This window comes from Diospyros lotus, chromosome 10, assembly GCF_014633365.1.
Source record: "Diospyros lotus cultivar Yz01 chromosome 10, ASM1463336v1, whole genome shotgun sequence".
In the NCBI taxonomy this organism is placed as follows: domain Eukaryota; kingdom Viridiplantae; phylum Streptophyta; class Magnoliopsida; order Ericales; family Ebenaceae; genus Diospyros; species Diospyros lotus.
Genome location: NC_068347.1, coordinates 35,461,575 through 35,484,642, shown reverse-complemented (window position 1 = coordinate 35,484,642; position 23,068 = coordinate 35,461,575). Strand labels below are relative to the sequence as shown.

The 23,068-nt window shown below is 37.3% G+C and overlaps 3 protein-coding genes across 4 annotated transcripts; 2 read left to right on the top strand and 1 right to left on the bottom strand.

Annotated features, from left to right (window-relative positions):
- The first annotated feature begins 538 nt into the window (after positions 1–538).
- On the top strand, positions 539–14,101 carry LOC127811327 (uncharacterized). Of its 2 annotated transcripts, none has more exons than XM_052351078.1 (4): positions 539–1,807; positions 3,367–3,607; positions 5,093–5,270; positions 13,225–14,101. In XM_052351078.1, exons 1-4 carry the CDS (start codon positions 622–624, stop codon positions 13,750–13,752), a joined length of 2,133 nt encoding a protein of 710 aa, XP_052207038.1. In that variant the 5' UTR covers positions 539–621; the 3' UTR covers positions 13,753–14,101. The 2 variants fall into 2 exon arrangements, with proteins under 2 accessions (XP_052207038.1, XP_052207037.1); XM_052351077.1 differs by having other exon boundaries at positions 541–1,807; positions 13,174–14,101.
- Positions 14,102–14,459: 358 nt separating this feature from the next.
- Positions 14,460–19,073, bottom strand: LOC127811328 (chitinase-like protein 1). Its single transcript, XM_052351079.1, has 4 exons — positions 18,869–19,073; positions 18,354–18,738; positions 16,895–17,054; positions 14,460–15,150 (listed from the first exon to the last, which is right to left on the bottom strand). Exons 2-4 carry the CDS (start codon positions 18,730–18,732, stop codon positions 14,739–14,741), a joined length of 951 nt encoding a protein of 316 aa, XP_052207039.1. The 5' UTR covers positions 18,733–18,738; positions 18,869–19,073; the 3' UTR covers positions 14,460–14,738.
- A 763-nt stretch (positions 19,074–19,836) lies between these two features.
- LOC127812188 (uncharacterized) lies at positions 19,837–22,835 on the top strand. The gene is made up of 4 exons (XM_052352544.1): positions 19,837–19,982; positions 20,070–20,155; positions 21,064–21,208; positions 21,658–22,835. Exons 1-4 carry the CDS (start codon positions 19,890–19,892, stop codon positions 22,678–22,680), a joined length of 1,347 nt encoding a protein of 448 aa, XP_052208504.1. The 5' UTR covers positions 19,837–19,889; the 3' UTR covers positions 22,681–22,835.
- The last annotated feature ends 233 nt before the right edge of the window (positions 22,836–23,068 follow it).

Here is a 23,068-nt window from a genome sequence, read left to right as displayed (position 1 = left end):
ATATGTATATATATATATATATTTTGTCCGTGTGTGATGCATATATAGTACGTGTTTGTGTGTACTTGCACCGTATGCATGTGATTATGTGTGAGGGCATGTGCATGTGAAAATGTTCATCCAGATCTATGATAGGAGTTTTATTGACAGATATTGCAGAATGGTAGATGGGATAGGATGGGGGTGAAATTTTAACTGCGGCATTGGGGAAGTCCCCAACCCCCCAGGGAACCCGAAATCTCGAGAGCCTCGGGTTCATGTTTCTTTTCAGTTTTGTTTTGTTTGTTGAAGAAAATATTTATATATAAAAAATATTTTGTTTTTTTTAATCTATTTTATGTTTATAATAATATAAAAAATATAATATATTAATACTTTAATAGATAAATTACACTTATCACCATTAATATTTCACTAAATTATACTAGATGGTTGTTATGTTCCAAAAATTACTTTGATAAAAATAATTAAATAATTTAAGTAATTTTGTGCAATTTCAGGGGTGCCGAATAGCAAAAAATCTAACCTTAAACCCTAAGCATCAGAGCGTCTGTCTGTCTGTCTCTCTCTCTCTCTTCTCTCTCCGCTCTCTCTCTCTCTCTCTTTCTCTCACACAGCGCAATGGCGGAAGATTTCGAATTCGGCGAAGGCACTTTCGTCTCCTCCGGTTTGAAAGGAAGAAGCTCAGAGCCTTCTTTTGAGGCAGTTGAAGCCACTGAACCAACACCTGAAGAACAAGAACGCTCCGACGATTTCCCTCGCTCCGACAGTACTGTTTCTTTTCCGAAACAGGAGGTGAAGGCTTGGCCGGAACGTCCCCATTTCGGCTCCGAGTCCGCCAGTGTTGTTCAAGAAAAGCAAGAAGCTAAAGAAGAAAAAGTGGTTGCTCCCACCGACGTTGTTGCAAAGATGAAGTGCGACGTGGGAGATGGCATGGTTGGCCAGTCGGTTTCGCCGCCGGTGAACGAGAAAGGGAAGGGGTTGGAGAATTACGAGGTGGATTTCTCGGGAAATCAGGGATTTGGTGAAATGGAGAAGAGTTCTCTTGAAGAAGTTCTGATATCCCCCGTTGTTGAAGACTGGAACACTGGTTTGGCGACTTCTTGTGTTCCATTCGATAAGAATGATTCTCGATGTTTCTTGAGAAGCAATTCGGAGCAGCGTTTGAATGAGACTTTCGTAGAATCGATCCTCCATGATGCTGTTAAGACTGGGGAGGAACCCCATAATTTTTGTACTGATGAAAAGCAAAGTGTTTTTGAGGGATTGCACAAGATGGCAGAGAATGATAAAGGAAATGATGGAGCTGGGAATTGTTCTCTGAAAATTGAAGTAATTGATGAAACGGCTGTGATTGAGACAAATTCTGCTCCTAATTTTGGAAGCAGCGAAGGAAATGTTGGGTTTGCTAAACATTCTGAGGGGATTGACCACAAGAGTATTATGAAAGAAGAAACACATGCAAGGAAAGAGAAACGACCTCGAAGAAGGGGAAAGGGTGTAAAAAATATATCAGAATCAGATCCAATGAAACAGATTCCAAATCACACGGTTGAATTTCTTATCAGCTGCAAAAAGAAAAGCAATGGGAGCAAGAGGACTTACTCAAGGGAGGAGCTAGTGGCAATGAGATCTGTAAATTTAGAAGAACAGCGGAAAAAATGGATTGAGGTATATTCTGGGCTTGAGCCAACTGTGGCAAGGGAATATGACGGCCTGGTTGGTCGTAATCGTCAAAAACACATCCAGGTTAACTTTGATCCAAGGAAACAATTGCCAAAGAAGGAAAAAGCCCTTGGGCTCCTTGGTATGTGCCCTTTTTTTCTACATCATTTACGCTCAATATAACTTTTTACTTTCTTTGTTCATGTTGAGATTGCTAGACACATAGTTGGCCCTGCCAATTGTGAAACTTTGTGTTTTGTGCATGTCACAAGTATTACATATTGCATGCTGTTCATTTGTCATATAATTTTAAATTATCTTGGCCTTGCAATGTTTAATTGAGGTATAGCCAATTTTATTCTGTATCTAAATATCATATTTTGTAGCCTTGCAATATTGTCTTGAACACTTGTTGGATTATCAGGAGGCTTATTATTTGGCAACTTATGGGGTGGCTCAATCGTAATTGAATAGGTGTTACGTGCATTTATTTGTATATGTTATACCCTCTAAATTGTGGAGATTTAGATAAATCTTGTTATGGTACAGATGATATTCTATCTGACTCTCAAAACACTTTTTAACTTGAAATTTACTATAAATGCACTAATGCCTCTTGTCAATGGAACTATTCATTATGATGATCTAGCACTGACTGTCGTTTTATGAGTGATTTGAAAACTGTCTTTGACTATAATTTTATGTCATGGCAGAACATAAAGACCAAAAGGTGGTTAACTTGCTTTGTTCCTCTCCCTCTTTTCCCTGCCTTTTTTCCTAAATGATCAGAAATTCTAATCAACTTTTGTTCCTCTTAGCAACATGTTACATTTTTTCATTGCTCTGATTGCTTTCTGCAGGCTGTTTTTCATGTTTTACTTACTTTTTTTTGGCTATTATTTTTATGTTTTACTTTCATTTTCATCTGTTTATTACCATTTTCATTTGTTTGATTTTTCTTTTGCTCATTTCTTGATTGATTTATGGTTTTTCTTTATTTTTTTCTTTGGTGTGAAGGTTGTGTGTGTGCCTTTTTTTGGGGGGGGTGGGGGGGGGGGGGTGTTACTGCTAAGCTCCTTAAAAAGATTTTTGTTCTAATTATACTGGTGGAGATTTTGGAGTCTTGTGTATCATTTCTGAATGCTTACTGTACTGGATGTTTGCAGTTTTGTTCTTGTTGTGTCAATTTGATTGGTTCACCTTTTTCATGTTCACAGGTGTGGTGGCTGCACATGGAAGAAGGAACCATTTGAAAATCCTTGTGCATTGAAGAACTGTCTGCAAAGGCTTTATGTGCAACATGCTCCATATTCCTTGTTTGTATACTTAGACGCATGATAGGTTATCTTGTAAATGTTACCCACCTATTGCCTTTGTGCATGCATTTTTTTTCCACATGGTGTCTACATGCAAATTCATTCTGTCAGTAGTCTAGATACCATATTATTTGTATTGTTGATATAATGATGAATGATGGAGACTGCAGTTGTACATGATAGGAGATAAAGTTTTGAATTTTTTGATGAAACTTGATGTTCAAATACTTGTTACAAAGTGGAGGGGGATGGTCTTGTTAGTATTTGGTTGGTGATTTTCTCTATGGTGTATTTAGTGATAATTTCAATGCATTTCTAATGTGTTGATACTTCTGGTTTTAAAGATGCTAGGATTTCTGTAGCTAAACATCTTGAAACCTTTCAGGTGAAGATTCTTTTCAAGCCATTGATAATAAAACTGAGAACATGAATACCTTTGATCCAGCTTGTGGTCTATGCATTAGTGGTGAAGATGACCATACAATTGAAGAGGGAGATTGCAATGAGGAAGATGACAGTGAGGACGATTACAGTAGCATCCAGAGACCTGCTTTTTTGGTTACTGGAGAACCCAATTTTGATTCTGGTCCTGCACAAGATGGGCTGGAATATCTTAGGCGCGTGAGGTATCTCCACAACACGTATTTTCTCTATACATGCTATGTTTTTTTATTGTTTTTTTATAAGTAACCATCATATTAGAATGAAAACCACCTTAATGGTTAAATCCTGTGCTACAAAACAAATGGAGACTACCTATATATCTATATGGATCTACAATTCATCTGGAAACATAATAAAAGGGAGTGAATGACTGGGAGCATCCTCTCCTAACCAAAAAACAAGGAAACTAGAATAGTTCTTTTTAAACAACAATGGCTTTCTTTGTTTAGCTTTAGCAGTTCAATTATTATAGTAGATACAGTTAGTCTTTATTTCTTTTTCCTTTTGTATGAGGTTTGCCCCATTTCTGGCTGTTTGGTTATTTATTTTAAATCTATGAAAAATCTCTTTGAACAACAATGTTAGTTCTCTAAGCCTTAAAAAGCTTTCAATATCTTTCACACAAAATAAACCACATAAAACCAATGTTCAGAGAAACCCAATTAACTGGAAGCACAAGAAGGTCAAGAGTCAATGGTCAGACAGGGGTCAAACCAGGATGTATTTTTATCAAATATATAATAATTAAAATTATGATCTAAAAATAAAAAAATTTAAATTAATCACATAATTCTATAATAAGCTTCAAAATTTGGATGAACTGGCAAATACGGACTTCAAAAGTAGATAAAAAGGGAACAGTGAATACAAAATTTCTCTTATTTTTATTTTTCAAAATTCCCCAATTCCCTTGCAGAGTCGTGCATGCAGAGTCTTAATTATCAAATAATAGGATAGTTTTTATTTTTAAATTAAAAATAGAACTAAATACCAAAAAATCTAAAATAAAAATAAAATCAAAAAAATAAATTTTTGTGATACTGAATTGAAAGGCCATGACGAACACCATAAAGTATTTGAATCTTAAGGAAGTCAAAAGATAAAAAAAATAATAAATAAATGAATTGAAATAGGAGTGCCAACTGAACACTCCTATTGTGAAATGTTGGTTGATGGTGGGGGGTTGTAGCACACTGGACAGGGGTGGTGGCTTTATTTGTTGCACTTGCTGGTTTCTGGGTACTATTGGCAGACACAGCGGAGCAACTGAACAGAGGCATAGATTTCCTCTTGATTACTGTTTCCACTTGTCCGTCTGTGTGCTACAGTGACGGGCTTGGGCGAAGACTGATTGTGGAAAGTAAATATGAATAGTTCCTGGTCATTTTACTGAACTTATCCATATGCTCACTGAGTTTGATTTTGACTCAGTCCATGTGCATGTACTTTTATCATCATATTATCTTATTTGGTGGGGAAAGTTGAATGCATAAATTATTGCTTATTGAGGTAAAGCAGCTCTGAGTTACATATATGCATTTTTACATTTACAAGTGCATGTACATCTATGTACATTTTTATACTCGGCCATTTGGGAGACCCATGGAGGCTCTAAAGCTGTGTTGTTTTGAGAAGATCATAACCACCTTATGAAATCTTTTTTATAGATGGGAAGCAGCTCAAATTCCGAAGGTGAAGGTTGCCAAGCTGGACAGAAGAAAGTTGAATAAAGACCAGACAGTTTATATGCCTAAGATACCTGAAATTGCAAAGTGCCCGGAGCACTTGTTGCTGCCAAAGCTATGGGAGGATGCATTCATTAATGATTTCCGAGAGTTAAGGCTGGTATACAGTGCATCTACTTTTGTTGTATTTATGTTTGAATCTATTTCTTGTGGTAGGGTAATTGAATTAGTGAAAAAAATCAAAGGCTGTCCCTGTGCATGAGGCTGTTTAGTTTTTTGAGGGTCAAAGGAGGGTTGCTTTTGGATGCAATCTTACCCTTTGTAAAAAAGTTGTTTGTTCAACTCAAACCTATGAACGTGCAATCACAAAGAAGTAACCTGTCCTTGCTACCAAGGCTTCCCCTTGAATTAATGGAAAAAGTGATGAAAGAAAACATAAAAAAGAAATAGAATTTACAGATACATCTGTACATCTCTTTCATCAGATATGCTTCACATTTTTCATTACAACTAGTTTATCCTGCGTCCCTTTGTTTTCTTTTTGGGTGCGGGGGGGTGGGGGGGGGGGGGGGGGTGGTAATCCTCATGATTGCTATGTTTTTGCACAAGCAAATTCATAATATATACTAAAGGCATGTATAATACCCTAGAAGTAAGTACAATTAAGTTCACATTAACCTTCACAATCTTTTGAAAGCTAAATAATTAGAATGTCAGACCAACCTAACTGCTACTTAGTTTTATTGCACGTCTGTCTTTGCCATCCTTGTTTTAGCTGCACATATTTTGCTAATATGTATTTAATTTTCCTGGAAGTACTAATATGTATTTAATTGCTCAGCACTTTGTACCTTAAAGCATTCTTATAATTATCTTATATATATTTTCTACTGGTCTCATAGATATTCATTGATTACACATAAAATATTCCATTTAACCGATAATTTTCTATGCCACATCCACCCCAATCTCCACATCCTTATGCATGATCGTGTTTAAGAATTGAAATTGTTCACTCTTTGGTACTTCTATGACTTCAATATAAACTTCGCTGTTATTTTCATTTGATATTTTAAAATGTACTCCATATTTTCAGTTTTGATCTTCTCTCAAGAAATCTTGATTCCAATACAATTTTGTTTTTTTTCCTTTCTTGAAGTGCATTTTATGTATTCAGTTTGGTCTTATCTTTAGAAATCTTGATTCTAAGATCACTTTCCATACTTCTATTTAGTATTACCTCTTCCTTTGTTTCATCCACTAAAATGGCATCATAAGTCTTAGAACTAATCAAGGATAATATAGCTTGATTGATAACTAATAAGCAAGAACAACATCCTCTTTTAAAGAGAGGATTATGAACAAAGAAGGAAAGAAATAAACTAAATATAGACAGCATCCTAATTTACATCTTTTACTTACTATATTTACATAATATTTACATAAAACATAAATCCTAGAATATTCTAGGATCAAAGTCAAATCTCCCTTGATTTAAGCATATTTCCAGCACTCCCCCTCAAGCTGGCTTGTAGATGTCTTCCATAGCTAGCTTGCCAATAAGTTTATCAAATTGCTTCTTGTGAAGACCCTTGGTTAGAACATCAGCAATTTGTTCAGTTGTTGGAAGATATGGCATGCATATTATTCCAGCATCGAGCTTATCTTTGATGAAATGTTTGTCCACTTCTATATGTTTTGTACGATCATGTAACACCGGATTATGAGAAATAGAGATGGCATCCTTGTTGTCACAATAGACTTTTATTGATTTCGATTGAGGAAACTTCAGTTCTTCAAGTATCCTTTTGATCCATATTCCCTCACAAATTCCATGAGCAACAGGTCTGAACTCTGCTTCTGCACTACTTCTGGCCACCACATTTTGTTTTTTGCTTCTCCAGGTGATTAGGTTTCCCCCAACAAAAGAACAATAGCTTGAAGTAGATCTCCTATCATTAACACTTCCTGCCTAATCTGCATCAGTGTAGATCTCAACTTGCAGGTGATCATGTTTCTTGAACAGTAAGCCTCTTCCAGGAGTTCCTTTCAGATATCTTAGGATTCTGTAGACTGCTTCAAAATGCTCTGGCCCTGGTGAGTGCATGAATTGACTCACCATACTTACTGCAAAAGCAATATCAGGTCGCGTATGAGACAAGTAGATTAATCTACCCACAAGTCTCTGATATTGTTCCCTGTCCTTTACTCCTTCAGCTTTGGCATCATATAGTTTCACATTAGGCTCGATGGGAGTCTCTGACACCCTGCAACCAAGTAAACCTGTTTCTCCAAGAAGGTCAAGAACATATTTTCTCTGATTAACAAAGATGCCTTCTTTGGATCTTGCAAACTCCATTCCAAGGAAGTATTTTAGGATCCCCAGGTCCTTGATTTGGAACTCCTTTGCAAGTTTCTGCTTGAGATCTGCAAACTCTGTCTCATCATTACCAGTTAAAATAATGTCATCAACATAAACAATCAAAATTGCAACTTTACCATTTTTTGAGTGTTTATAAAATATAGTGTGATCTGCTTGACTTTGAAGGAAGCCATGACTGGTAATTGCCTTTTCAAAGCGTTCGAACCATGCTCTTGGGGACTGTTTGAGACCATACAGGGATTTCTTCAGTTTACATACTTTGTCACTCCCAAGTTTATTTTCGAATCCCGGTGGCAAGCTCATGAAGACCTCCTCTTCAAGATCACCATTAAGAAATGCATTTTTGACATCAAGTTGGTGTAGAGGCCAATCTGAATTTACTGCAAGAGACAACAAGACTTTAATAGAGTTTATTTTTGCAACAGGAGCAAATGTCTCTTGATAATCAATCCCATAAGTCTGGGTGAAGCCTTTAGCCACTAGTCTGGCTTTGTACCTATCAACACTCCCTCCTGCCTTACATTTTATTGTAAACACCCATTTACACCCTACTACTTTTTTGTCTTTGGGTAGGTTAACTATCTCCCAAGTACCACTTCTTCTTAGAGCATTCATCTCCTCTATAACTGCTAATTTTCAGTTTGGATCATCCAAAGCTTCCTGTATATTCCTTGGCACAAACAAGTGTGAAATCCTAGATGTGAAAGCCTTATGATTCTTTGATAGTCTGTGGTAGGAGAGATATTTAGCAATAGGATATTTAGTGCAACTTCTGACACCTTTCCTAATTGCTATAGGAACATCAAGATCAAAAATAGTAGGTAAATGATTGGAAATAGCTAAAGAATCAACTTGAGAACTATTAGGTAAAGTGGAAAGAGGTGGACTAAATGTTGAAGTGGGATTTCCTGAACTTACAGTGCCATTTCTCGGGTTTTCAGACTGATTTTGTGCAGGATTGACATTCAAGTCTTTGTTCATTTGATGAAATCTCTTCCTGGTATAAACCTAAAGTTCAGAATTTAGATCATGATGATCAGTTTGTAGTAATTCTCCCCCTGCCCGAGAAACCCCTTTACTTGGCATCAAGGAACTAGAATCTCCTACGTGACTATTATCAGAAACATGCGATTCTTGAGTAGGATAGATTGCGTTTGGAAGAGGGACAGAAACATCCCAAAAATTGTCTTCATCTTCATGTTTCTCCCCCTGAAGGAAATTTTTGGAAAAATAGGGTTTGTTTTCAACAAAGGAGACATCCATACTCACGTAGATCTTTTTTGTAAGAGGATCATAACACTTATAGCCCTTTTTTTGAGAGGTATAGCCCAAGAAATTGACAGCCCGAGGATCAAGTTTTGAGCGAAATTGAGCAGGGATATGAACATACACAGTACATATGAAAACTTTGACAGGGAGGTTCGAATGTAATCTAGTGTTGGGAAAAAAATCTTTTAGACACTCAAGGGGTGTTTGGTAATTTAATACTTTAGTAGGCATCCTGTTTATAAAATAGGATGCCGTTAAAACAGCTTCACCCCATAAGTATTTTGGAATATGCATAGAGAACATGATGGCACGTGCTACTTCGAGTAAATGTTTATTTTTACGTTCAGCAATGCCATTTTGTTGAGGAGTATGTCGACAAGTAGATTGGTGGTGAATACCTTTGGTTTTGAAAAAATCTCCCAAGTGCTCATTGAAATACTCGGTGCCATTGTCAGAGTGTAAAATGCCAATTTTGGTTTGAAATTGGTTTTCAATCATAGTATAAAAGTTTTTGAATAAATATTCCACTTCAGATTTTTTGTGCATCAAATAAACCCAACACAAACGGGTATGATCGTCTATAAAGGAAACATACCATTTTTTTCCAGATAGAGTAGAAATTTTAGATGGACCCCAAACATCACTATGAATCATATAAAAAGGTTTGGATGCTTGGTAGGGTTTTGGTAAATATGTAGAACGATGATTTTTTGCTAAAATGCAACTTTCACATTGAAAAGAAGAACAATTCATTCCTTTAAATAATTCAGGAAACAAACGTTTCAAATAGGCAAAATTAGGATGTCCTAGTCTAAGATGCCATAGCATAATTGTATCGTGAACAGGAATTGAACTAGTACTACTAAACCCCTGAGCTTTTTTATTACCAGAAGAAATTTCATCAAAGTAGTAAAGACCTTCAATCATCCTAGCACGCCCAATCATCGTCCCCAAGTTCTGGTCCTGAAATTCACAATGGGATTCAAAAAAGGTAACACAACAGTTAGAATCTTTGCAGAGTTTACTAACAGACAAAAGATTACAGGCCAAGTTAGGAACATGAAGGACATAATTGAGATTAATTTTCTCGGTTAGTTTAATAATTCCTTTTCCTGCAATAGATGAAAAACTTCCATCGACAATTCTGATTTTTTCATTGCCAGAGCAAGGATGATAGGTATTAAATAAATAAGGAGAACTAGTCATATGATCGGAGGCTCCAAAGTCAATAACTCATGGAGAGGAATGTAGACAAGAAAGAGCTTTAGGTTTTCTACCTGTGTGTGCCAAGGAAACACTAGGAATACCAGATGAGGAACTGGATTGTAACAGCTTCAAGAGTTGATCAATCTGCTCTTTGTTGAAGGGACTTGTGTCAACCTCATTTGCAGTAGGGACCCCACGGTTACTGCCCTTGTCTCCTTGCTTGTTGCTCTTCCAATTTGCAGGTTTGCCATGAATTTTCCAGCAGGTCTCACGAGTATGGTGTGGCTTGTTGCAATGGTCACACCAGACCCGAGGCCGTTCATTGCTTTTACGCTGGTAATTTGTAGCCTTGAAGGCAGTAGAATCAGTAAACAACGCAGAATTTTCAATCGACTCACCAACAGTTTTTTTGCCAAGCATGACACTCTTTCGGCTTTCTTCCCTTCTAACCTCAGCAAATACTTCACCAATAGGAGGAAGGGGAGATCGGCCAATAATCCTCCCTCGCACCTCATCAAATTCAATATTAAGACCAGCAAGAAACTTGTAAATACGACCATCTTCAACCATTTTCTTGTGGTGATTGCAATCTTTAGTAGATTTCCACTCATAAGTGTTGAAGAGGTCAAGATCTTGCCACAATCTCTTCAAAGAATGGAAGTACTTAGTAATAGAATCATCTCCTTGTCGAATCTCTCCCAGCTTTAGAGTTAACTCAAAAACCTGAGATTGGTTACCCAGGTCAGAGTACATCTGATTTACATTATCCTACAATTCCTTAGCAGTAGGATAACACATGTAATTGGAACTAATATCTTCATCCATAGAATTGACCAGCTAAGTCATGACCATAGAATTTTCAGCATCCCAAATGGAATGTGCTGGGTCATCCATTGCAGGTTCCTTCTTGTCTCTCGTGATGTAGCCAATTTTTCCTTGCCCACGGATATACATCCGGACAGATTGAGACCAGTGAAGAAAATTATCACCATTTAAACTAATGGTGGTGATTTGGACAGAATGGGTGCTAGAATGGTTTGGCTGGGTTGCTGGAATTTTTGTTTGGATGGCAGCAGTAGGGGTTTAGGGTAGTTTCAGAAATAACTTCCGACATAGCTTATCACTTGGGAGTGAAAAAAAAAAGACAAGAAGGAACAATAGGGTTACCAAGATCTGGACGATGGCCAAGGCAGTAGGTGGCTGAGGTAGAGAGACTGCAAGTAATCGGTGGCTGAGGTAGAGAGACTGCAAGTAATCGGTGGCTGAAGTAAACCCAACAGACCCAATCGAAGTGGGCGTCTCCTTCCTGAAACGATCTGGCGGTTGAAACGATCTCGCCCAGAGAGAGCTTGCACTCGCAGGAGGTAGAAACGATCTTGGCGGTTGACAATGGAGAGAAGACAACCTTGGGTAGCAGTGACCAGTAGACCTGAGAGCAGTGATGGCTAGGCGATCTGGGTGGCTGCGACCGATTGACTGAAAGTGGCCAGCTTCGAGCTTCAGCGGCCAATAGGGAGGCTCCGACAGTCGCAAGGTATGGCGAAGGGCAAAGGGCCTAGGTAATGGATGGTTGAGATTTAATCTGAGTCTTGGATACTATTTTAGAACTAATCAAGGATAATATAGCTTGATTGATAACAATAGCTTGATTGATAACAAATAAGCAAGAACAACATCCTCTTTTAAAGAGAGGATATGAACAAAGAAGGAAAGAAATAAACTAAATATAGACAGCATCCTAATTTACATCTTTTACTTACTATATTTACATAAAACATAAATCCTAGAATATTCTAGGATCAAAGTCAAATCTCCCTTAATTTAAGCATATTTCCAGCAATAAGAAAACATACTCGATGGTACTTCATTTTGTGCATTTCAGTCAATTCATTCATTTTTAATGAGATAAGGGTTTTATATATCTCTAAGCTAAGCCTATGATAATAGGTAAATCACTGGTGTCTCCTACACCTCATCTCATTACACCTATGGTCGTAGCTAATTTATCTCTTGAATCACTTCAATTCATAGTTGTCAATACTGTATCGGAGAAGGTACCAGATTTCTCATTGGTACGACATCAGTATCAGAGAATACCAGGTACACTTTCAGATATATTAATATAATTTATTAGTACCATGTATTATACGTATTTATATACATATAATAGAATTTCTAATATAAAAGGAAATTATGGAAGTGTATAAAGCCATCGTTACTATAAAAAATATTATAAACAAATAATTTAACATCACAATATGATAATGCACCCAAATCAACATACAAATTTACATAGAGGTAGATTATACAATTGATAATATAGATAAAATAAGCAATCTAATTGTTATAAAAAATGTAGAAAAAATAATCTTCCTACTTTTAGAGTCTAGATACAACATAATGATAATAATTTTTCTTTTACTTTTTATGAATTTTTTACCGCAAAAATTGTCAAAACAATTAAAAAGAATGAATATCAGATTAATATATATGTCTTTTATATCAAATAAGTGTATGTATACTGTACATATGCACTTGTGTTCATCCAAAATATCAGCTTGAAAATTAGCAAATACATATATCCGCTTGGAGAAATTTCAATTTCATTTAGCAATTATGCATTGTACTTCTCTTGATGTTATGTTGATTTTTGTTTTTAATCTCTCTATATTATATATAATAGCATAAGGCTGCAGGCTGACAGGGACACGGCACTTTTTAACAACTTGAAGGATGAAGCTTTAAGGCTGCAGCCTTTGAGCTTGGTACTAGTGGTAGGCTGCTACCATGAAATTTTGCTAATACTGGTCAGTACGGTTGGTACTGACTGGTATTTTGACCGGAATGAAACATGCTAGTAAATAGTACTGTTTTGTTACTGGTATGGTATCGTATTGGCCAGTATGGTACAGTATTGATCACTATGCTTCAATTTATGTGTTCGCAACAACTTTGTTTTCTAAAGCTTATGGTATCAATCTCTGGGACTGGACCCCTGTTATGCACCTTTCTCTAAATCTAGAAAAATCATGTCTTTCTTGTTTTCCCAACCTCTCCATATGTTGATTCTGTGTATTACAAATGATATGGTGTCATTATGCCAAAAGATATGGTCCAGTCTAAAATATAGAACAAACAATGCTCTTCTTTATTTAAATTATACATGAAGATTACTGAGTTTGGTTTCTTACTTTTCCCTTTTTAGGCCATTTCACATCTGGAGGGTTGTAGTTCTAAAATTGATGCTGAATTGCAGTATTCATCTACTCTCCACCAAGAAGAAAGCTCTGATCAGCTTCTTGAAAGTATCGAAGATGAAAATTTTGATAACCCAACCAGAGATGAAGTTGAGTTCAACGAGCCTTTAGTGATGGCTGAGAAATCTAGTGACCCAAAATCTATCTCGACAGTTGGTGAAGATAATGCCTTCCTGCCTATCGAAAATTCCAATGCCTGGTCTATTTCCAGCGGAAATACTGGTGACAGCCCTACCTTGTGTGCAATTCTCAGTATGGATTCAGTAACGCGACTGTCAACGCTGAGGAAACGGATAAGCTTGGTAGAAAACAAGAGCAGACTGGCAAGGAGTGATTGTGAATGGCTATTTGCGCTATGTGCCGCAGTTGATACTCCTCTAGACGCAGACACTGGTGCGGCCCTTAGGGGCTTGCTCAGGAAGTGTGCAGGCCTGCGAGCTGAAAAATCTGAACTGGATGATGAAGTTATCATGCTTAATATTCTAGCAACAATTACTGGTAAATACTTTGGGCAGTCAGAGGATTAACGGAATCATGCAACCGATTGGCTACCGTCTGCAGGTTATATATTTCAATCCAGTTTGGTCTTTTTTTGGAATTTTGGGTGGTCTAATGTTTTGACAGGTGCATAAATGGCTGTGGCTACGTTCTCCACGTGGGTAATCATCCTATATCATGGATTGCAAACGCTGTTTACTTCGTGTAGTTAAGAACGCTGCAACTTAGAATCCCTTTTGGGATATTTAATCTCTATTGGCATGACATGTAGCTGGTAGTTGCTCGCCGTTTATTTAAATATGAATGTGTCAGGTGCTCTAATGCAAGCAAACCCATTACTTCATATTTATGTCTAATGCAAGCAAACCCATTACTTCATATTTATGTCTATGGAACAAGAAGTTTACTTGAAACATAAAATGCTCTTGGTACCATTAAATTCCAGACATTTGAAAAGGTCTCAACACAACAATACTTCAAAGCAAAGAACAACGGGTGAACGTGCTTGAGATCTCAGCTTTAAAATTTCAAATTTCCTGAAAATATTATATAAAAATTATATCATAATTTACCTGTGGTGTGAGTTGAGGTGAAATCCATGTCCTCTAGTCGGGCAAGTTCAGGATATCTCAGGTTAATGGAAAAAAAAAAAAAAAAAAAAAAAAAAAAGGATCAGGAAGCATGTTTCCAGTTAGTAAACAAAGCAGGATAACTTTAGTCAAAAGAGAGAGGGAGGTAGCACAACTGGTTTTTCAGTTATAAACAAACAAAACACATGTATAAATATAAAGGTTCATACAGTTTTGGCATGATTTCAAACTATGCAATACAATGAGTAAACGAACAAAATGACACTATAACCGACACGGGGCTGCACAGTTAATACACAATTTTTATAGCTCTCAAAGAGGGAGTTTCACACGACTAAAGCAACGATGATTTCATGGCAACATCTCACATGCCTTCTTATTGCGGTTCTTGTTTGGGGAGAGAGAGAGAGAGAGAGAGAGAGAGATCAAGAAGCAGCAGTCTTCGGGGATGGGTTAAAAGCCTTCTGTTCTGCACAGGACAGAATTTCATGTGGACCTGCCTCCTCTCGGCCAACTCCCAACAAGTCAAGGTAATACAGGTAATGAGAGATGATGTTGTTCATGGAATCGACATCGCCCTGGCCACAAACAAGGTCTCCGTAAAGGATGTTCATGGTGGTGCCAAAACCAGGACTGCGTTTGGCCAAGGTGTCATTCTTGGTGGGCTTCCAGTTGCCAACAAAAGCATCATGAGCTGAGGGCTGTGACTTCTTGACTGGTGTCATCCACCTCCAAATTGCAGCTTGGAAAGCAATGGTGGCATTCTGCTCAACGTATTCTGGATGGTTCAACAGGTCAGCCTTGACGCCTTCTCCAGCAGCTCCATAGTTGTAGTTCCTGTGAAAAATGGAGGGAAACTAAACCCCATCTAGAGAACAGCTAAATAAAGTAATCCACAATAGGTTATAGGGTAAATTACATGCACCCCCTTGGACTATCCTCAGGTATCACCTTAAATGACTAAAATGAACTTATCTTAGTAATATAGAATTTAATAATTAAATGCTTTAAATAACTAAGCCACAAATAGAACAATCCCTTATTGGGATTATATACACAAGTAGAGGTTGCTGTGGAGGGGGAGGGATGGAAATCCCCATCAAGATGGTACACTGGTGCAAGGAATATGAATGTATGGAACTCATTGCAGTATGGTACAAATCTATCTACATAGACATCCGGTAATGTAATGAACCCATCGCATTATAGAATAAACCTACAAATAGAGATTCAGGCTAATAGAATGAATGAGGAAAATAACTTGTTCTCCCATTGCACAAGATGTGGATACTACGAAAATTCTCTCAAAGTACAATCAATTTTAGAGTTTGACTTTGGATATGGCCATATGGATGGAAAGTGTTGGAGAGCAAGAATATATATATATATATATATTTTTCATTTAAAACTATCTTTAAAAAATTGACAAAATAAAACCCAAACAAAATTAATCCCCAACTAAAAGTTTCAGTCAAATCAATCTCTCACCCAGTCTATAGAAGTATCAAGGTGGCAAGACAACTTTAACCTCAATGAGAGAATTTCTAAATCTAAAATGTTTAAATCCTTGACTGAGAGATTCCAGGCTAAAGTGACAATTATAGAATTGAGCAAAGATGTAAACTTTATTAGACTTGGACAAGTATAGACTAGTGATAGTTTTTTTTTTGGGTCATGGACAAGTATAGACTAGTGATAGGTTTTTTCAGTTGGTAAGTTCTGTTTGGTACATGAGTAATGTAATTGTGATCTTAAGTTTAATTCCTTGATCACTAGGTTGGTTTGTTTGGTCCAAAATTGTATAAGATAGGTTTGTTATTTTGGTCTAAAATTGTATAAGATTCAAGCAACAACCAAGGATTTCTGGAACTCACTTTAAAGTTGAAAACCAATAGGCTCTGTAGCCTTCAAGCAGGCTTCTTGTAACTGCTAAGTGACTGGCCTCTAGAAAAATTCCAGAGAGCTTCATGGCCGCAGCCACAAAAGCCACTTTGTGGCCTGCTTGTTGGTTATCACAGTTGCAGAGTGCCAAAATAGAGGCTTCAAATTTCATATTTTGGATGGATTTTCGAGTCTTTATCCAAGTCAAACTTGTCAGGGACAATCTTCAAAAATTATTATGCTACAGCTTGATATGGAAAGCAGAGATCCAATTAAACAAATGTTTGTAAAGGTTCTGTGAGTCACCTCTAAGGTTTACATTAAGTGCATGATGTCAAAGTGCTGGTCAATAGATGGTGCATAGCAAGCTAGGGGAGTGGCAGGCAACTATTGAGATCGAGGAACATTTGGGTTACCTGCATGTCTTCCGGTAATTATCTATTTCTTTTTTGTAGTGGACTTATTCTGATCACATAGAGAAGCCTATGGTTTTTCACCTACCCATTGTTTGGAGATCTTCCACATATATCTTGTGTATTGATTAAGTGGTTGTGTGAAAATTCCCTTGAGTTAATTTCATAGTTGGGGGTAGTTAGTAATCTAATTTTGTGAGTCCAAAATTTCCTGGGGAAAACAAAACATCCATAAAGCAAACCTGAAAACAAAATTTAGCAAGATAGAATATAGAAAAAATATATACCAGTAAATAGGCAAAGCACCGCGACCATAGTATTCAGTGCCAGGAGCACAGGGATAGATGTATTTGTAATAATCATCACAGTATGATTGGCTAGGACTCATTTCTTTATTGAAGCAAAGGCCCCAAGCCAGTGGTCCTCCTGTAGCCACTCCATAACCACCTACATCAATTAAAATAACATTTATATTTCCACTTACCACATACACCATGAATGGCAACACATTTTTTTTTGTTAATAAACTACTAAAGAAAACTTGAGCAATTAATTTCATTCAAAGCCTAATTATCCATGGTGATATGAAAAGAAATCTCAACATGCAGGAAAACTAATTTGAAATCCATCCCTAATTCTTAAATACGCCCAGGCAAAAGGATGAGCGTTAGCTCCATTTAAACTAACCAAGCCTGGCTAATTTTTAATCCTCAAGAACATCACAGAAATCAGCTCAATCTGACACCACCCAGATGAATAAGATCTTGCCCAATGCCATTTGGAATCTATAAAAGCTGTATCATTTCATTCATTTTGTTGACGAATAAAACAAACAAAACCGCCTAAAAGGAGAACTCTGTGCAAGGAAGAAGAAAGAAGTACTGAATCTTCTCTTATGAGATTAAGATCAATGTATGAATAAACATATAATTCCAATAATTACTTCAAATCAGACACATTTGGTTAACTTCCAAGCCATCCAATAGCACTCTTGACTTGACTGAAAACCAACTGAATTATGCATTTGCCAGCAGGTATGAAGTACATTATTCAAACGCAAAAATTTCCAAGCCCGTTTTTAGCATCAATTTGCAGAAAACTCTTAAGCATGGTGTGAATAGTAAGCTTACAGAATATATGGTCATTGATAGAGCTGATTAACAAACTAAACTAGGTGTATCCAACCACACACCAATAATGGGACAAAAGCTTGGTGTGTTGTTGTTCTAGTATTTTAGTATCAAATCAAGTTCACGTTGAAGAAGATACAACTTACTTCTAAGCATCTAAAATTCAGTATGGTTGCAGAGACCAGAGAACATAGATGAAAATAATAGCATTTGATGACTCAGCCAATCAACATTACTTTAAATCATAACAACGGAAAACAAAAAATTCAAATTTTTTCATTTCTCATAATTCCCGTTTCTAGATATTTTCTCCAGCAATTACCTAGCAAACACAACAGCAACAACAACAACAATAATATACCCAGCCTTTACTCCACCATATGGGGTAGCCTACAAAAATTCTAACTTTCCATTCATTTCTATCGATGATTTTATCTTTCGTATAACCCATATAATTAATATCAAAACCTAAGTGTCTCCTACTAAATTTTATTGGTTATCCTCTGCCTCTTTTGGTAAATGTTGATCTATTCCACCTACTCTCCTTACAGTAACCTCTATTGGTCTTCTTCTCCCAGGACCAAAGTAGAACAATCAAAATAGCTGAAGAACTTACAAGAGGTCTTGCTGCCAACATGACCAAGGAAGGCGGCGATTTCCTTCATGCCCATCATCTTTCCGCCGGTGGTGCCGAAGCCGAGTGGCTCGTATTGGGCGGCGGCAAGGATGAAAGACCTGTAGTCCCAGAATCCCACGGCGTGGGCCACCGGAGAGTTCCTCTTGGGGAATAGGTTCTCGAACTGGTAGGTCTGGAAGAAGTCCGTGATAGTCTCATTACAACAGAACTTGGACCAAACTGCGCACTCCCAACCCTTGGTACAAACCTTCTTCCCCTTCACGGTCTTTACCAGCCTCGGCGTCGACGAATCGGCATTCGCGACAGCCGCAACCGCCATTACCACCGCCATTGCCAAAACCCACCCTTTGGCCTCCATTTTTCTCTGCAGGAACACAAGCGAAACACCTTCCACGTCAATTTAGGGTTTTCTTATTATTAATCACAACAAGAAGAGCTAGAGACCAACAAGAACAAGAGAGAAACAGAAAGAAGCTGAAGAAGGATTAGCTTACGGGGGACGGAGAATTGCTGAGATCTGGGAGTGCTGAGGAGTAGATCTGCTTGGATTTCTCTTCTTCAAGAGGCAATCAAACGACAGTAAGCAAGCAGATAGAGAGAGAGAGAGAGAGAGAGTTAGCTGAGATATCTCTATCGGTGGCTGTGGAAGGAAGCAAGGATGCAGAGAGAGTGTAGAGATGGAGGAGATGAACGGTGGAGATTGGGTTGGGTGGATGGCAAAGTGTTCGAGGTTTAAAGGCAATAACAGGCTGGAATTGACGTAGAGGCATCAAGACAGGCAGTGATGAACTGATGATGAAAAGTGGGGCCCACCATCCACCGACACACACCATGGGAAGTTCTTGTCTACATCTCAGGTTGGATTGTATGGGTGCAATTATATACTCTTAGGGGGTTAAAGATTTCATTAATTACATTTAAATTTTTTTGAAAAGAATTAAAGTATAAAATGACTGCGTGCTACCTTTTTAACTTATATACTTTAATTGATTGATTGTGGATCTTAATCATCTTTTTTTTTAATAATTAATTATTCTTTTATCTATGTACATGCGTTATATAACTTGATAAATAAATATATAATTATTATAAAATTAGACAATTGAGATTTACGACAAGTCAAAATCTAAGTTGAAAGTGTTACATAATTAAGATGACAAAATTTTATGTATTTTTATGTTTTAAGAGTTTCAAAAATAATTTAAAATCAAATTTTACCCATATATTAACTGTTCAATTAAAAAGAATTAAAAATTATTATCCCTTTTAAATTTAATAATTTTGAACAAGATTAGAAATGAGTTTGATGTGATGTCCACAAAATTCTTTTTATTTTACGTTGGTGAACTGAACAGAGTTCCAAACTGGTCTGGGCCGTGGATCTCCAGCTAAAGGGTGGTTGAGATTGGATGGATTTCGGCCCGGCCCATTCAACTCCCGCCAAAGGGAAAGAGGGGGGGGGGGGGGGGGGAGGGAAGCTGATGAGTGTAGTGTAGAGAGAGACTGCTGAATTTGATGGCTTCTTCTGGAGGCGAATCCGCCGCAGCGGGCCGCGCTGCTGTCGGAACATCCATCAATACCAGTAGGTGTCCCTCTTTCCTCAAAAGGGTATCTTCAAAACCTCTTCTTCCTTTTCCCCAAATTTGCCAATCTCTCTCTTCCCAAACCAAAATGAAAAACGTTTGTTAATTGCAGGTGTGTTTGGACAAGTGGTGGCTGATTAAGGTGGAACCGGACTCTAAAGGAAGAACACTGGGTGTTGCAGGCTTTGCTTCTAGAGAGTAAGAATTATCTCTCTCTTATTACTCTTCTATCACAACTCCCCCAAGCCAAAAAGTATTAGGTTTTGATGTGTTATTCAGAGTTCTTATGATAATTTTTCTTCTTATAGCTAATCAACTGGTTTGTGTGTGCGTGTGTGCGGGGGGGGGGGGGGGGGGGGGGCGCTGAATTTGCCTGTCAGAAAGGAATACAAAGAAATGGAAGGTGCAAAGTTGTAATCCTATTAGTCAACTTATGTGATGTATAATCAGCAAAAATTATAAGAACTTGTGTGATGTGTATTCTTGTAAATTTGGTCTTATTAAGTTTTTTGGTTTTCCGCTTGAAGTTCAGGATATTTATTTTTAAAAAGTATATTTTGTTCCTCAACTGCTCCCATTTTTGAATTCTCTTTTTATGTGACATAACCTGATGGTATGTTTTGACTCTTATATGCATTCGACAGTTAAGTTGTCACAAGGGCTCATCTATTTACATTGTTTATGCATCTAAAATTCACAGGTTCCTCGCTTTGTGTAGGTTGGGGAAGGCCGTTTCTGCACCTAGCCTTACCCTTGTTTTACAAAAAGTTTTTTTTTTTTTTTGCGGGAAAGTTGTTTCCAGTATTCAAACCCTCGACTTCCAGTTATAAGAGAGTAACTTAGCATTGCTAATAAGATTTTCCCTCTTGTTTATGTGTTCGTGGGAAATATTAAAATATGATTATCATTCTTCTCTTTTGTTTCTCTCCCATTTTTAATGTTTTGTAGGCCTGGTCGATAGGCAATCTTGGTTGTTGGTTATCCTATTCTGTTGAAATGGTCGACAAACACATGAAGGCATAAATAAACTTTTAACAGTTGGTTGTGTCAATTTTTTTTTTTTTTGTGGTTTATTAATGAGTACTTAATTGGATTTTATACCACAGGAGGCAAGCGTCAAGAGTTTTCCACTCTGCAGCAATTGCCAGGAGGCACGATGCTGTCACCCTTGAGACAGCAGATGGCATTACAATTACAATTACTGGCTTCATAAATAGGTCACTCACAATTGAAAATAGCTTTCCACCTGAGGTAAATAATCTTTTCTTTTTGTTCTTTTTTGCACTTTAAAAAAAAAAAAAAACCTTTTGAACTGAGCGTGATACTTAAATCCTCTATGTCATATGTTCATGAGGATTGTTGGTTCTGCAACTTTCATGTTTGTGATATGCATTACACTAATACTGGTCATTGTTATCATGGTTGGTCATGTAAAAAGGATTTTTGGATTACCCAAGCAATTATGTTCTAGTTGCTTTTGTTTACCCTCTCCCCCTCCAGTACATATTTTTGCCTGAATAACAGTAAGAGCAGATTTTGTATTTGAATAGAAATTATGTACATGGAGAAATGAACTTCAAGCCAAAAATTGCATCAACGCTTATGGAGAAAACAATTTTGCTACTTGAGTATTACGCTACCTCCCCTACTTCACCTAAGCTTCTTTAAGAAATTTAAATGTGAACTATTACTTGGAACAGGCGTGCAACCATTTCCTTTTTGGATTTCCCTACTACTGGGAAGAGTATTCTTGTCAATCTCTTGATGAAGAATTGGTCTACAAAACTATTTCCTCCAGGACTTCTACCTTAGATGCATTTCACTTGTCTTCACATGATGGTACAAACTGTTTGCCCCTAATGTCCTTGGATAATCTTCCAGTGACTAGGATACGTGATCTCTTAATGTCCCGTCTTGGAGATTCTGATGATTCGGTGATATCAAAAGGGATATTGAATGATATCCTGCAAAAACATGATAGTACCGCTTCCAAAGATGATGATGCACCCGTTCAGTCGAACGTGCAAGGTAAGTTCTGTGGATTGGATGGAATTCTGAGTAATTCTTCAAAAAAAATGGATAAACAGAGGACAAGAGACAATTATGTCATCGATCCTGTTACAAGCAATTCTGTACACAGTAGAACTCCAAAACATCACAAGAGAACAATGATGAAACAGAAGAATAATGATGATAGTGGCAGTGTAGATTCAAGAGATGTTGGAATGGAAGAATTTCAGACAGTTATTCCTGAATGTGAAATGGATATGGATGCCAATAGCTCAAGTAGAAAGGTTGCCCGGAGGATTATGGCTAGATTGGATAATCACAGCGACAAGGGGAATATTTCTCTGAACACTTCTGCAACTCATAGGGTTGCCCAACCATTATATGCAACAGAGCCCCGGCGTTACCAAAATCGATGGATAGAAAAAAGAGGAAATGCTTCAAGTGCAGGTCAGGAGATCGAATTGTGTTATGAAGGAGTGGAAGCTAAGGAAACCCCTAATAGTTCTCTCAGAATATCTAGTATGAGGGAAAGTTTAAATGGTCAGTTTTTTACTTTAGGTTCTTCCAAGAACAAATGTGGTGCAGCTGTACCTAGAAGAAATGATTCAGATTCACGCCATGGAAACATATCCTTGGAGGAGAAGGCTGGAAAGCCAATCCCTCATCGAGCTCCAGCTAGAAGGTCAAATAGACAAAGAAATATAAAGAAATGATACGTATGGATTAGATTGATGAGATTTGATCCCGGGAAAAAATGGTCTCTATGTAATATAAGCACTTTAATTGCTTGAGCTGCCCTTAAGTAATAACCTCATCTGTCAAAATGCTTACTGACTGGTGATCAATTGCATGTTTTGCCTTCTCAATATGTTATTTCATTTATAATTATTATTATTTTTTTATGTTTTGTGCAGTAAGAAACAATAGGAGGGGGTGACTGGTGCTTGCGGCCATGCTTTGAAGAGGCCAATAACTACTTTTAACAGGTTTGAACCATAGATTAAACTCTCAAGTCCTACTAGGTGGATGTGAATCCAATCATTCCAAATCACCTCATTAGGTCTAAGAGAAAAGATTCAAACCTTTTGACCATAGATGCTG

Bases quoted from the DNA above. Each gene is read 5' to 3' on its own strand.
- LOC127811327 (XM_052351077.1), top strand. From the start codon at position 622: ATGGCGGAAGATTTCGAATTCGGCGAAGGCACTTTCGTCTCCTCCGGT. The intron at 1,808-3,366 runs GTATGTGCCCTT...GAAACCTTTCAG, and splicing joins AAAAGCCCTTGGGCTCCTTG to GTGAAGATTCTTTTCAAGCC. The intron at 5,271-13,173 runs GTATACAGTGCA...TTCCCTTTTTAG, and splicing joins ATTTCCGAGAGTTAAGGCTG to GCCATTTCACATCTGGAGGG.
- LOC127811328 (XM_052351079.1), bottom strand. From the start codon at position 18,732: ATGGAGGCCAAAGGGTGGGTTTTGGCAATGGCGGTGGTAATGGCGGTT. The intron at 17,055-18,353 runs GTAAGTTCTTCA...TAATTGATGTAG, and splicing joins TGTTGGCAGCAAGACCTCTT to GTGGTTATGGAGTGGCTACA. The intron at 15,151-16,894 runs GTATATATTTTT...CATTTTTCACAG, and splicing joins GGTGCTTTGCCTATTTACTG to GAACTACAACTATGGAGCTG.
- LOC127812188 (XM_052352544.1), top strand. From the start codon at position 19,890: ATGGCTTCTTCTGGAGGCGAATCCGCCGCAGCGGGCCGCGCTGCTGTC. The intron at 20,156-21,063 runs GTAAGAATTATC...TTTATACCACAG, and splicing joins GCAGGCTTTGCTTCTAGAGA to GAGGCAAGCGTCAAGAGTTT. The intron at 21,209-21,657 runs GTAAATAATCTT...TACTTGGAACAG, and splicing joins AAAATAGCTTTCCACCTGAG to GCGTGCAACCATTTCCTTTT.